This window comes from Rousettus aegyptiacus, unplaced genomic scaffold (genome assembly GCF_014176215.1).
Source record: "Rousettus aegyptiacus isolate mRouAeg1 unplaced genomic scaffold, mRouAeg1.p scaffold_m13_p_8, whole genome shotgun sequence".
In the NCBI taxonomy this organism is placed as follows: Eukaryota; Metazoa; Chordata; class Mammalia; order Chiroptera; family Pteropodidae; genus Rousettus; species Rousettus aegyptiacus.
The window spans coordinates 35247107-35262481 of NW_023416311.1; the positions used below are offsets into that span (position 1 = coordinate 35247107).

At 50.4% G+C, this 15375-nt stretch overlaps 1 protein-coding gene across 1 annotated transcript in view; it reads right to left on the reverse strand.

Moving 5' to 3' along the window:
- The window catches only part of PRDM6 (PR/SET domain 6), a 97132-nt gene extending 84556 nt beyond the window's left edge, over positions 1 to 12576 (reverse strand). The window contains exons 1-3 of the mRNA XM_016145290.2: positions 12270 to 12576; positions 11161 to 11773; positions 1707 to 2014 (exon numbers count right to left, since the gene is read on the reverse strand). Of these exons, the coding sequence (XP_016000776.2) occupies positions 1707 to 2014; positions 11161 to 11758 (906 nt within the window). The 5' untranslated portion in view covers positions 11759 to 11773; positions 12270 to 12576. The remainder of the gene's footprint in view (positions 1 to 1706; positions 2015 to 11160; positions 11774 to 12269) is intronic.
- Positions 12577 to 15375: the final 2799 nt, after the last annotated feature.

The following is a 15375-nucleotide window of genomic DNA, read 5'->3' on the forward strand; positions in this document are numbered from 1 at the left end:
GGTTACAAATAATTAGTCAGAAATAAAAAAAAAAACAACTAGGAAATATTTCAAAACCAGATTCTTTGTGATTATTTCTCACTTGTCATTTTTCCTATCCAAAAGCTTTAACTTCGAACCTGACTGTGTACAAAGCCATTTTCTCCTGTCTTGTTTTCCTGTAAAATTTTCTGGGTTTTTTTTTTAAAGCACTGTTTAGTAAAATAAATATGCCTGACTTTTTTTCTTCATTCAAGAATCCTTTCCCTCAAGACTGAAAATGTATAATTATTTTCCAACAATAGTTTAGGAGTGAAATGGAAGTTGGGAGCCTGGATGCAGGGTACCGGCAGATAACTGTAAGGTAGGTAGCCCATATCCACCCTGTGGGCATCTGGGGCTGCTAGGCTGTGAGCTCTTACACTTGGTTCCTCCTCCATCAAAGGAGGCTGTGCAGACACAGGCCTCAGCACCCCATTGCCAATAGTCACATAAGGGTTCTGGAGAGTAGGTCTGTTTTTCACAAAACAACACAATCCCCAAGACCTAACATACTGCTGGCTAGATTGAATGCTCCACAAAAACATGGGTCGGTTATTGAGTCACATGAGTTTTAGTTAGTGAATATGAGGCAGCTCACATTGAAAATTATCTTCATGGGCCACTGAGTGAAGGATGAGGGGCAAACTGCTGCAGAAATAACCCAGTAATGAAGCCCTAAGTCTATGCTAACTTGGTTGCTAGCATTACAGAAGCTTTCTTTTCTGACTATTCCCACTCCACTATATTGCCCAGCCTCAGTCAGATTTACATACTGCCCTGAAGGATAAGACTTCTAGAATCTTGTGTTTCATAAATAGCTCCACAGGTAGGAGGTAATTAGTGGGGGTATTACCTACTAGCTAAGGGTCAGTCTCTTCAGGAACAGACCTCAATGATCAACCATGAAGTTTTGAGAGAAATCTCATGTTAACATTTTCAAACAGCTTGTTGATTTTAAAGTAATGGTGTCAGGTAAGATTGTGCCATTGAATACTGTCATCGATTGGGTTATTCCAAAGTGCTCGGAGTTTACCTGTCTTGATTTTCTATCTCCTTAAAGATTGCATCATTGTACTTTATCAGAGAAGAACCAGAATTTGTGATTTCTGATTCACAATACTATAATTTGCTCACTTCAGGCACTTCGAAAGTTATGAAATATGTTGCAGTCTCTCAGATTCAGTGTTTACAAAATTGTTTTTATTTGACAAAATGAGCCTGACTCTTTACTCCTATTTATACTTATGTTTCTTCTTGACCAATGTGCAAAAACGTGTCAGATGAGCTTAGAATGGGACACAAAATTCACTTAGCTCACACCCCCAATGTCCAACCTCTTCTGTTCCATCTCCTCATCTATCTGGTTTCTCTTTTTCTCAAGACCCTGGGAGATCAAAGATCAAATTCATCCCAGCTGGAATAGAGGCTCATTAAAATGATTCCACCTTCAGAAATCTGTAGGCCCTGTCTTTCTGCCTGGGTTGCTGTTGTGCCAGGCTCTGTACCTCCTTACAGCAGATGCTACAGACACCAGGCATTTACATGACCAGAGAAATTTATTCTCCACTATTACTCTCTAGGAAACAAGGGAGACTCTCACAGAAGTCACCACCCTCCAGGGACCAGACTCTTTACTGACCAAAGCTCTGGCTGGGTGGCCAGGTGCTGGGCAGCGGGTGACTTACCTCCCAGAGATGCTGCGTATTCCTCACGGCGCCGGCCTGCACTTTCTCCGGGGGCAGGAGTACACCCTGGAAGGGCCCAATCCAGGTGCCCTGCTGGATCCTCTGTGCTGCACAGATGCCGTAGGCCAGGCCCGGCACGGTGCTGGTACACAGGCACACCTCCCGCGGCAGGTCCCGCAACCACTCGGGCAGCTCCGGCGGGGGTGCGGCGGCGGCGGCGCTGCTTGTGCCCACGAGCCGGCGCAGCGAGTGCAATGGCCCATGCATTGGGCACTCTCCGTTGCGGTTGTCCGCGCACATGTCACAACCTGCCGGAGACACGCAGGAGGGAAGGAAGGCAGAGGTTAACCCGGCGCTCTGGTGGCTCATCCTTGAGTAAACCCCTAAGATAATAGCATCCCCGCCCAGATAAGCCACCTGTTAGGGAGGTGGCAAGGTGAGGGTTCCGAGGCCACTGGGAGTAGGGGAAGAGGTGAACCCGAACTCGTCTCTTGTAATTCACTGCATCCGAATCCTCCTGGTATTGGGTCGGAACCCCGGGCGCCCCCAAAAGCCTTCAGAGCAGGGCGGGGATGGCGTCGCTGTTGTCTCTGCAGAACGAACGGCTCGCAGCTTCTCCCAGCCTCTGTCTCTCTCCCTCCCTCCCTCTTCCCTTCCGTCTCTAGGCTCTGTCACCCTCGCCCCAGTTCCCGAGGGTTTTCTGCTGAGTGTTTCAAAGCCCGTTTATCTTTATCGTTGTACTATGAAGAAATCTCGACAAAGAAAGCCCATCTCTTGACCAATCTAATATCTCGGGAGACATTCTACATTGGCCGCCTGGATATATTTGGTTGTCCTCTTTTTACAATTATAGAAGAGACTTTAAAAATCACCAGGGCAGGTGGGTGACCCATCTGTCACGAAGCACCATTCCATATTCCTCTGGATCCACTCCCGCAGCGCCGGAGAGCGCCCCAAACACCGATCACCCAGGGAGCGCTGGAGGTTCTCGAGTGTCCCCGCAGCGCCCACGCTGGGCACTCCAGCCAGGTGGGGACAGGTGGGAATGGGGGCTGTTCACTGGCTATGCTTGCTGCCAGCTCTTCCCACAAGCCAAAAGGAAACGAATAGCAAATTTAATGATGGTGGAGAAATGGTGGGGGAGGGGGGAGGAGGAGAAAGTTATGGGTCTTTAATGATCAGGATAATGGTTCAATAGAGAGGGTCCCAACTCCAGCGCAGGCGGTTGATGCCCAGGGTAAATGAGATCTTGTCTTATAAACTGAGCGTTGACGTAAAGCGGTCTCTTTCCGCCACGTTCGAGAGTACCTAGCGCTCAAGGGAACCCCCACCTTCCAGGCCAGGCTGTGGACGCCCAGCGTGCCTAGGCTCAGACTCGGGGTAAGAGGCCAGCCGGCCCCAGGAAGCAGGGCCTGCGGCAACCGCGCTGTCGGATTGCAGCGCCCTCCGGGTTATTAATGGGCCTGGCGGAGCCGCTGTGTCTGCGCCCGGGCTGCCGGACCTGCCTCAGGGAGACCTTCTTGGCGCCGCCTGCCCGACCTGGTCTCCCTGGCCCAGCCTCCCTGGGTAGCAGCGGTGCCCTCACGCAAAGGAGCCCTGCGGCACTGAGCGCGTTATCAAGCAAATCCCAACAGGCAGAGATGGTGAGCGCTAGGTACTGGTGGATGCGCCAGTGCTGAGGGAACTGGGGGAGGAGTGTTGCCCTCGGGGGCGCTCGGGTCACCTCTGCCTGCCCTTAGTCCCAGCCAGTCCTGGTGGGTCACCCAGGATGTGCCCTATTCATGCTAAAATAGATGAATTGCGCAAGGAACTTGTGATAAAGTAAGTTATTTAGGAACTTTTCCAAAGGAACACCTAATCGCAACCCAGCACAGTAAATGAAAGCTGGAACCTTCATTTTGCCATTTGCTTCACAAAGGGTTGAGGGTCAACTTTGTGAGCACCCTATCTCAACTCCTCCCAAGAGAGCCCATGGAATGAGAAGACCTTCTGACTGCTTCTTAGACGATCTTTGATCTTCGGGCTTTTCAAGTGAAAAGTGACAACCTGTTTCTGTAGGTAGTAGAGTGTCCATGCCCCTGAACCTTTATCATACAAAGGCTCGCCCTCTTTCAGTAACACTGACTTCCAGTAAAAACTGTGCCAGGCTCTGCTTTTGACCCTAGGGCCTAGGTAGAACATGTTCCCAGCCTATTTGCACATCAACCCTACCAGAATACATACACTTCAGCCTGTTCAAGCTTCAGACTTTGAAAATAAAAACTTTAAGACAAAGGGGGAATGGAAAGGAAGACAACAAAAACTCATAATCGCCAAGTGCCCATTATGTGGTAGGCACCTTCCTTGACTCAATCTCCATATTATCCAAGTGTCATGATTCCCATTTTGCAGATGAGGTAATTGAGGCTTCATAAACTGTGTAACTTGACCAAGGAGCAAAAACTAGAAAGTGATGGAGAAAGATTGTCAGGTCTGCCTGACTCCAGAGCCTCCAAACCTAGAGATCTAGGAAGATTAATGAGAACTGGGAGAATTTTATTTCCAAACTTATAACTCAATCAATAGAATTGAAATATTTCACTGAATTCACTATTTGGGAGCCAAAAATTGCTGTAGCATGATTGAATTATGGATCTCTCTCTCTCTCTCTCTCTCTCTCTCTCTCTCTCTCTCTCTCTCTCTCTCTCTCTCTCTCTCTCTTTCCCTTTCCCATACTCTTGAATTTGGGGTTACAGTAAGAGAATAAATTGAAAAATAAATAATGTCCATAATTTTGAATTTTAGTACCTAACCTCAAAGACGTCTTTTCAGCACCTCAGCAAAAATAGCTTAAAAACAAATGACAATAAGCAAAGGCAATATGCCCTTAAAAATAAAAATAAATCACCCCACGTTTTTGCTTAACTGACTTTCCCTTTCTGATTGGCTTAATGAAACAAAGGATGAGAAGCAATAGTGTTTATTATTCACTCCCCTAACAGTTCATACCAGAGAGTCTGTCAAGTTCTGATATTTCCACACCATGGAACATCACACCAACCACATTAGTAATAAAATAAGGAGCAAAGTACCAATTTCACCCACTACTGCCACAGACAGCAAGCATACTCCCAAAACTTGTTATACATGATAACACTATGGATAGCTCTTTCTCTAAGAAATTCTCTAAAACTATCATCTTAAGTTTCATTTGTCTCCACGAAGTGTTGGAATAAATTCAATAGTTGCATTTTGCAGAGTGAAAAGCTGAGGTTCTCACAATATTTGGAAGACTACATACATGTTAGGTCCACAGCAGAGCAGACAAGGCCAATCCACTTTAATTAGCCCACCCAACATGCATCTTCTTAATTTGTAAAGCACTTCATGTTATATCAAAATATTCTGTCAGAAAAGTTGACCAATTACATCAAAATACAAGTTATATCCTAATGTTATTGTTTTTTAATATAAAAATCCTCTGACACTGAAAACATTTGGCTTCCGACTTATGTCTTAGAGTCCCAAAGGAGCTTGAGGATGTTTAAAACAAGTAACTGATTACTCGGAGTTGACAAATGTGGCACAAGTAGACAAACATATTCTAACAGAGTGTTTTCTAGACAGCAAGCTATAAACACCTACATGAAAAGATCTGAGAAAAAAGTGGACTAAATACCCAAACTATACATGTATGTACTATATATAATACATATATATATTACACACAGCATTCCATGCCAAGTAATACATAATACATAATACAAGTCTATTTGTATTCATAAAAAGGAGGCAAATAACTGTTCCTACTTTCTCTCAAAGTCAGGGTATGTTTTTGTACAAATTTGTAATTATTATTTACAAAGGGTTTTCTATATCTGTGAGAAATATTATCATATTCTTCAAGCAAGATATTTTGCAATGCCATTTTAGCATTACAAAATATTTAGGAATACAAAGGATCAAGATTCCTTTTCTATCTTGAACAGACTTGTTAATGCTCCTGTTTCCGGGTCTCTGAATAAGGGAAGGAGGAGGTATCATTAAGTGAGAGACTTGTTCACCTACTGACTTCAGCAGGCCAGGCCAAGTGGGGTGAAGGGCAGACTTTGACTCTTCATTTTATATCTTTCTGTATTGCTGAATGTTTGTGCAAGTGCATATACTACTTTTATAACTGAGAGTGGACCTATGTTAAAGTAAAGGGGACAAAACAGGCCAAGTTTTTTTTTTTTCTGGTATTTTAATTTCTCATGCTAGGAAAGGTGAAATATAAAACATTATCAGGCTTTTTTGGTTTCTGAAGAGGCCAACAGGTGCGTGTGGGTGCAGGCGGAGCTTGGATTCATGGGAAGCACCAGTGGCAGGCCCGGTCTGGGGTCCCCAAGGCCTCCTTGCGGCCTTCACCTGTCCTCTGGAAAGAGAAACAAGCAGCTACTAAAAAGCCTGCCTCCCCGCCTGGGCAGCAGTAACCGTTGGGCAATAAATTCTCCACAACCGCCACCAAGGTCGCAGACCCTCAGTCCCGCAGGTCGAACCCTGAGGGGCCAGGGCCGGCGCCCATCGATCCCCGCCCGGTGACGTTGCCCCAGGAGTGCCGCCTGCTGGCAGCGTTGAGTTCGCTTAGGGGGCACGCAACCAAGGCAAAGGCTGCAGGGTAGAAGGGAGCTGGGCGAAGAGGCAGACGCAGGCAGAGCCAGTAGCTGGGAACCTCCCGTACTAGGGTTCACGCCTCCCCGCCCTCGCACCCCCGCGCCGCATCTAGCACGCACTCTCTCCGTAGCCCTCCAGCGCAACTGACTAGACGTGGCGGCAATGGGTGAAGTACTGGATGGGCGGCCAGCCCCTGCACCTAGTCTACATTTCGAAGGCCTCAGCCCCTCCCTGCCAAGGAAGGACTTTTTCACAAGGCCAAACGTGGCGTTGCCAGCACACTCCTTAGCACCCACTGCGCCCTGTCACCTATCAGGCTGGGGTCTTCCACCTGGCAGCGGTATTCTAGGCTCCTCGGATAGGGTCTGCAAGCAGATCCAGAAGAGAGGCGGGCTACCCCGACCATCAGGAAAGGGTTGGGACACCTTGGGAGACCGGGCTCACTCGGAACCTTCATCTAAGACTCTATCTAGGCGAGATTAAATCCCCTGGAAAATCCCGGAGGCAGAGGCATTTTCCCCGCGCGGCCTCGCTGCCGGCTGGGCCCTGGGACCAAGAGGGAGGAACGAAGTGGGGAGGAAAAGAAAGAGGAGAGGGAAGGGAATGTAGATTTTATTTGTCTCCCGATGACTGTATTAATAAATTAAATGGGAGCGCCTGTGTGTGCGGGTGAGAGAATATTGCGCAGAGATAAACCTCGCTGGCCCTGCCCCTGCGAGGCCACCATATACAATGTGGAAATGATGAATAGGAGGCGTGAGAGGAGATCGAAGCGGGCCTGAGCTGGCTCCACTCGCTCCTACAAAACTATAGGGCAATTAATTGTGGCTTGTCCCCTCATCCTTCATCTCCTGGTGGCACATATCGATGGAGATTACTGCTGATGGACCATTTTATCACCTTAAATAAACAGTCGCCACCTCTTCTAACCTCAATCTAATATATGGCTCTATGTTCAGTTTCAGGGCGCTAGATAAGGAATGATGTAAAATAACTTAATCATGTGTGTTATGGGATAGGGCTGGGTCTCCACACAAAAAGAGAGAAAAGAGAAAAAGAAAAACAGAGCAACACAAAAGCCCACACACTGACGCCCAGCCTTCCTCCCACCAGGGACCAGACCTGAAGTCTAAGTCCCTCCTCACTGGCCTTTACAGAGGACACTGGGCGGGAGTGAAGCGAATGCCTCCGTGGCAGAAAAGCCTGCTGGTGGGTCACTGGGCTCTCTCCCCAGCTTCCCAAAATTGACCTGCATTTTCCAGCTGGGTGGGAAGAGATGAAGAAAGTTCAGAAATACTTGCTCTCCTTTATCTCTTTCCCTGACCCCTCAACCAGACAATCAGCTTTGCGCCCAGATTTCCTTCTCTCTCCAAACCCTTGGAGTGGTGGCTACCAACTGGAAAGCCTCCGGCCCTACTGGTACACCTGTGCAAATGCCCGTTGCTGTTCCTGGGGCTTTTCCCTGTGTAGCAGGGCTCCCCTAGATCGAGAGGAGACAGTTTTTAAGTGTCCGGACTCTTGGCAGAGAGACTTGGTTAGGGTTTAGCTTCCGCCTCACTGCCAGGTACCCGGGGAGGAACAGCTTCACAAAAAGGTATGAAAATGCTAAATTGGCTCTGCCTTCTCCATACAAACACAAAAGTCAGGTGCTCCTAATGGCCACGTCTCACTACTTTCCAAAACTAGTGACAGGGTCTCAAACAACATGCCAGCACCCACGAAGAGGCCACTGCCACACAACCTGATTGGAATCAATGGTTTAGGCAACCCGGCAGCAAATGAGGGCAGTGATACAAGAAGAGGAAGGTCCCCATCCCCTGATTATATTACACACTGTCCCATTGGATTTTAAAGAAATGAAAGAAGAGGCAGCTAAGCATTCCGAGCTTCAGTGGAACATGTACTTCAACCATTGAATAAAGTGAATACATGAAGTTAGACTACAGAAATATACTGGAAGAGCCCACTCGAACTAGAATATATTGAAAGAACTCGCTCGGGCTAGAGTGTATAGTTTCTACTGTTTTAAAATCTTTTTGTGGGAAAGAGCAATAAGACCCTTAACTATGGCATTTACCATAGTGCCAATAAAATCTCAAGATGAAACTACTGTTACTGATTCACAAGTGTTACTGGGTTGCTGATCCCAGGCAAAAAGTTACTCTTCTATAGGGACTAGGGAAGGAGGCCCCTTTCTTTGCCTTGTAAGAAAGAGAAAATGGCTCAATACAAAGTAACAAAATGAAGCAATTCTAAGCGATCGCTTCTCTGAGTTCTTTTAGAAGGAAATGGCAAAAGACGAAAAGAAAAATGAGAGAAATCTATATGTGAATCTACATGTAATAAATCAATAGATGCTTCCCTTCCCTGCCTTTCCCACTCCTCCCCATTCCCCTCACACACAACCTGGGAAGGGGGAGAAGCTCTGGTTTCTACCTTCTTTCAAGTAACAAATATACCAACTTCCCCTGCCTAGGGAAACAAAGTTTCTCACCCTTTGGATTTTTTATTTCTTTTGAACTCCTAGTTAGATTAAACTCAATCACTTCTCACTTCATCTTTGCAAAACACCTCCCCGTGGTTTAAAATGAGTGCCTACGCTGGCCCAGAGAGTTCCTGAAAGAATGGGAGACCTTGTCTTTCAGCATTACACAGAGCTACCTCTGCTTTCTGTTTTCTTTCTCAACTGCCCTTTAATTAGGAAGCAACGGTGAAGTGTAACTTTAATAGGACAATCTGATTTCCTTTCCCCTCTGTCTTTTCTCCTGCATGTTGCACATTGAAGCAGTCCGTTCACTCAAAAGAAAACACCAGAAGACTAACACAATAGGAATAATTTAAATAAATCATACTTCATTTCCTGCAGCAAGAAGAAAAAAGTTACCTAGGCAATAAACTGGTTCGAATAGCCACATATAATCAGGAATCTACCCCAATTCTTTCTCTGATTAGTCTAGATTTTTCTCTGGTGAAAATCTATTGAGCCTCAAGACCGCTTTGTAAAGAGTATAAGGGAGTTCAAAACACACATCCAGAGCTTTGGGGTGCACTGCTGGTGTCTTTTCCCGCACCGATTTCATTAAGAGAAACTGCAAACTTGGTGAAGCACTCTCAGCCCACTGTAACTTTACTTAGCAGTAAGAAATGCCTTTTCCAAAGCACTTCTCTTTTTATTTCACATTGTAAAAGAACTGCTCTGAAAGCAACACACTCAAGAAATTCAGTAGGAGGTAAGTCTTTTTTGAAATCCATTACGACAACATAATTTTTACTTTTTCTCTGAAACTCTGAAATACAATCGCCTTCTTAACTGCAGAACAAATTCAAGCGGAATCCCTCATTTTAAACCAGCACTTTACCCTCACATTTCAGAAAGGAAAAAAGTAAATACAACTGTTCTTTTCGTTAGTAATAATTACCTCCAGCAGAACAATTATCTCCCACCATTATGAAAAGATGAATACACCTTAATCTCTAAGCTCTTGTCTAGTGTTTTTCATCAAAGTAATGACTTTGGGAGTCCTTCGAATAACTATAAACTGAATGTATTTTGCTTTTACAACGAATTAAGAAGTTCACGGAGTGGTAAACATTCTGCAAGAAGGTACTTCAAAATAGAACAATAATAAATGTTTATGAACAGCATTCTTCGCACAGAAGCTAGATGAAGAAATATAAGGAAGGAAATGGTGAGCAAGCGCTGATCTTTCAAATCCTGTATTGCTTTCAAGTTGATTCTCTTAATCTGCTTAATATTCTCTACAGGGGTCTCTGGAAGTATATTTATTACTTACTCCCAACATGTTATGTGTAAACATGTCATAGCTTTTGAAATTACAAAAAAGAAGCAAATATAAGACAATACACATTCTCAGTCTTTATTTAGTCTTTACTCAGAAATCTCAAAATGGAACTGTACTTGTGATGAGCATTTGAAATTATGAATATAGAAACCGAGGCTGGATGAGATCTGATGTTTAATTAGGCATTTGCCATTTACCTGGGAGACAAGGAGAGTAAGCTTCTTATACTAAATTACTGTCGCCCAATTTTTTAACGTAAGTTAGCTAGCAAGAGTGGCTACAGATTGCGAATGTATCAGAGTCAAGGGTGAACAGAGAATGTGGGATCCGCAGGGAATGCCCCTACCCTGAAGACGGAAATTTTTTCTCACTAAGCAGCAGGCATTTTTTTCTTTCCTTCCTTTTTAAAATAAATATTAGACCCAAGAATATTGCCTGCCTGCGGGGAGACACTGACCCGGTATCATCCAACACTACTCCTGCAAGGCCAGGCCAGCCAAAAGCTCTCGGCTGTTCCTCCAAACAACCCCGCGGCTCGAAAATGAGCTGACGCAGTTAAGTGCAAAACGAAGGTAGGAAGGAGAAACAACCCCTGGAATCCACGCTTTCCAGAAACTCTAAGCCTCTCTCTTGACCCCGCTATGGCCTGGCCGGCCCGTTGTCCGTACTCTCCTTCGCGCGCTGCCTGTAGGCCCCGCCAGGGCACTGTCCCGAAGGAGGATGGAGATCTGAAAGCCCCAGCCAGCGAGAAAGTCGAGCCCTAAAGACTAGGGGCTGCGAAGCAGACCATGAGGGGAGAGGAAGAGGTAACCCCGAGGTGCCACTCGGCCACCCCATCGGTTCTCCTTCATTCTCTAACGTCAGAAAACTTTTGCCACAGTGCTCTGAGAAGTGCGGGCCGGCGGCTTGGAACAACCCACTACCAGGGGTCCCTCTGGTCCAACCCGCCTCCCCGACGGACGCCCGCCCTGGACGGCGCCAGCGCTGCTGGAGAGAGGGCGCGGGCTGCGGCTACGTACGGTTGTTGGGGTCGCTGGTGTGCTGGTTGAGCGGGATGATCTCCATGCGCTGCTGGCCGTACAGGTAATAGTCCAGCTCCTCCGCGCTGCAGCGGAAACGCGGGGCGCCCCGGCCATCCCCGCCACCGCCGCATTTGGAGGGCCCCGGGCCGGAGGAGGCGCCGAGGCACAGGTCCTTAGGAGGCAGTGGTTCCGCGGCGACGGCGGTGGCGGCCAGAGGCGCGAACACGGGCAGCTGCGCCACGGGCAGAGCCGAGAGACCCGCCAGCGCGGCGGCGGCGGCGGCGGCGGCAGCAGCGCAGGAGGAGGCAGAGGAGGCTGAGGTGGAGGAGGGAGCCGGGGTGGAGGAGGCGGAGGAGAGCGAGGCGGGCCGCGGGCGCAGGCTGTCCGGCGGAGGCTCAGCGCGCTCAGGGGGCGGCGGCCGCGGCGGCGGCGGCGGCGGCTGGAGAGGCTGCGGCGCGCCCAGGGGACCCGCGGCGCCGCCGCCTTTGAGCGGGCCGCCGCCGCCGCTGTGCGGGAAGAGTTGCTGCCAGTGCTGCAGATAGGCTGGATCCACTTTGAGGAAAGCCGAGCCGCCGGGGTCTCCGGGCTTCAGCATGTCCGACGCCTCACGCTGATGGCAGAGAGCAGAGAGGAGGGTGCGCGTGAGCTGGGCCCAGGGCCTGGCGAGAGGAGCGTGCAGGACGGCCGCTGAGACCCTGAAGCGGGAGCCAGAGCCCGTGGCTTCGCCAGCGGCAGCCCGGTTCGGTGGCTCCCTACTCTCAACTCCACTGGGACCCAAAGTTTACTCTGAAGCCGCGGCGCCGCACGGAGGAAGCTGTGTGCACGCTGCTTGGCCTCGCAGCCGGAGGCTCCGAGCTCTCACCCTGTACTCGCGGAGCTGGGTGCGAGGGTGCTGCCCCGCAGAACTCGGTTTCAGGACGCTACCCCCGCCCTTAGCCGGCGCGCGAGCCGACCCGAGCCGGAGTGGCGCAGTGCCCGAGCCGCGTTGGCCTCCGGCGCTAGGAGGCGGGTCAGTCTCGCCCCCCGCCCCCCGCCCCCAGCCCGGAATCTCCAGCCTCCCATCTCCGGGGCCCAAGACCCACTGCCCCAGACCCGCCTCGCCTTACCTGAAAACTCCCAGCCGCTGGCGGGTGCGTGCGAGCGTGCGTGTGTCTCTGGGACCGTGCAGGAGCGTGTGCGCCCTGGGTGCGCTACATGCCCCTAAGGCAGCGCTGGAGCAGAGAGCTAAAGATCCTGCCACCGGGACCCCTGCAGCGAGCAAGCGCTACGGAGGCCCGCGGAGAACCCAAGGGCCGTGCCGCCGGCCGCGCGCGAGCGCGGGCGGACCCGAGCTCCGGACGAAGCCGCTGTGAGTTGCTTCGCTGGGCCGCCACCGCGTCCCGGCTCCCTGGCTCCACGCTCTGGCAGCCTCCCGGCTGGACACGTGGGTTTTACGACAGCACAAAATACAAGTGTGTGAGTGTGTGTGTGTGTGTGTGTGTGTGTGTGTGTGTGAGAGAGAGAGAGAGAGAGAGAGAGAGAGAGATTTGAGAGAGAGACTGAGATTGGGGGAAGGGGGGAGGCAGGCCAGAAGAACGAAGGGGAGGGGAGAGGGAAGAAGGAAGTTCTAACTCGTTTGGATCCACATACTACCCGTGCGCCTCTCCCGCACAAATACCTCCTCTGCTGTCCCACCCCACCCACCATTTTTTTTTTTTTTTTGGCGTGACGTCTCCCGCTCGCCTGTTGTCTCTTTCTGCTCATGATACTGCCTTTTCTAGGCGCCGGCTCACTGCACTGATCCTGAAAGCCGTGGAAACGCGGAGTGCATCTCCGCACGCGCTCGAGTGTCCGCATATCGGCAGGCGCGCGCAGCCAAGCGAGTGGACGAAGTCTCGGGACTGAGTTTGCGCTTTTGCTCGGCTCAGTTTGTCCAGGAGGAACTGCTGGGTACCAGAGTCAACTAGCCCTCCACGAAATGTCTAACATAAAGCCTGTAAAGGGGCTGCGAGAGTAGGGGGAGGGGAGTCAGGCGGAGCGGTTTGCGCTCTGGAAGGAAGCCCTGGGTCAGCCGCGGAGGAGGCAGGCTTTGTGGAGCTGGGAGACGGAAGACCGAGGGTCTCTAAAGGGCAGCTGGTCCTGGCAGGACACGAGCCTGGCCAGGCGCCTGGGAGGCGGCTGCAATGGAGCTTCACACCACCCAGCGCTCAGCCCATTCACTCTCTAGTTGTCTTCCTGGGGGGCTCGGTCCTTCGCCTTGTTGACATCCCAGGCAAGTATCCAGAGCTACGTCTGGTAGTACAACTGCTCCTGGACCCTGGCGAGGCTTGTTTGCCTTTGGCTGCCCAGGACTGCCCAGGAGTGATCATGTATAGGTAGGTCTCTTGCCCCAAAACTCGGTGTCCAAGGAACAGTGTGTGAACGCAGCCCCACCGACCACCTAGTCCACTCCAGCACCTTGGGCCAGGCGCGCCCTTTCATGCTCTGTCTCATTTCCATGAATTAGGCACCCACCCCCTGCTCCTTCAGGCAGTTACTCGATTGGGAGGGCACAGATAGGGTATGTGAAACTGATCCGCCCAGGCACTTTCTCTTCACCAGAGTTCTGTCCATACTTCAAAGAGCAAAAAATGACATTTGTCTTTGCCCAAAGAAACCAACTTAATTAGCACCATCGCTCTGAACAATTACTGGCCATTCTTTCCTGATTTCTGCTTGTGTCTTTTTGTCTTCCCACCAATCTTTACATCTGAGCCTGGGAAGTGCACTGTTTAGACTTTGTCCAGGTCTCCCGCAGGAGGCTTCGATGCTGCTTGAAACAGGGTTAGACCGAAATGTTTTGACTGGCATCGTTGTGACAAGGTCACGGGTCATCTCTGGATAGATTGATAGTACCCAAGTACACCACAGGGAAAACCCACGGAGCCGTGGATGCCGAGGCTAAGTAGGCAGCCTCCGCGGGCTTCGAATAATTCCACTGAGGAGAGAATGAAGTTTCAGGCCCGTTTCTGTTAATCTGCTCACAGAACTGCCGAGGAGCGGCTGCTGGGCCTGGAGAGAAAGAGCAAACTCTCTCACTCTCCAGGCTCATTGCTGAGAAACGAACAGACGTCTCTCTTCTCAAGCAGGGGCAGGGAGCGCGGGGATGGGATCCCGTACGCTGTGGCAGCGGCTCCGCTGCCTTCTTGTTTTTGCTGAAGCCGGCTACTTATAAACAACCGGCCCCCAGGACTGGCTGTCCCCCAAACACACTCGAAATTTTTGAGATATTGAGACCCTGGTTGCAGCAACTGCTCTGGAGGTCTTATGCCACACACACTCGGGGGAGCCGGGGGTGGGCAGGTGGCGAGGGGAGTCAGTAATAAGATTAGCGGACGGGTTAGTGAGCGCTTTCCACTTGCCAGGCGCGGGTAAAGCGCTTCAAGTACATTTAGTCCGCCCAGCAACCATGCGGAGAAGGCATCATCATTAACCGCCACTTTACAAATGGGGACACTGAGGCTCAGAAAGATTAGGTAGGTTGTCTAAAGTCACGTGATTAATGAGTGCTGGCGGCAAATTCAAATCCGAGTCAGTGAGGCGCCAAGTGCATTTTCTTGCTCACTCTAGCCAAACCTCTACTTCACTGTCCAGACCGAAACCAGAGGGGCGCACCTTGGGAGAGGTTAGACGTCCCTTGCTACGGGGGCCAGGGAGAGAAGCAGAAACTGTGGCGGAATCCCCCTTTCCCACTATGCGTGTGTGCATGGTGGGGTCCCAGACCCGCCAGATTCTAGGACTTCCAGCGGTCCCTGGCGTACTCTGGTCTGGAGGTAACGGGACCCTAGGACCCAGAGGCCTTAGGGAACTCGCATGTGGGAGGTGGCCGAAAGTTCAAAGGGGTGCTCAGAGGCTTGGGAGTCCAGCAGCGTAGGAATCACGTCTTGAAGGGAGTGTGGTGGGCCCACAATGCCAAGCAGGGACTCTGCTCGTACAGTGACCTCCAAGAGGCAGGCGGGGCTTGGCTGGGGCAGAGGTCAGTGCGGTCCTACCTCCCCCACCCCCCAGCACCGCTGGGAACTGCGTAGGCAGGACAGCTGGCTGCCCCCGCACTAAGCAAGCTGTAGAGGCCGCTTCCCATTCGCCCTTCTCATCCTGGGCCCGCTCACTTACCACCACCCTGGCATGTCTCGGGGGCTTTTGGAAAGTGAGCCGCCGACATGCACCCCTCGAACCCACTGCCCTCCTCTTCAT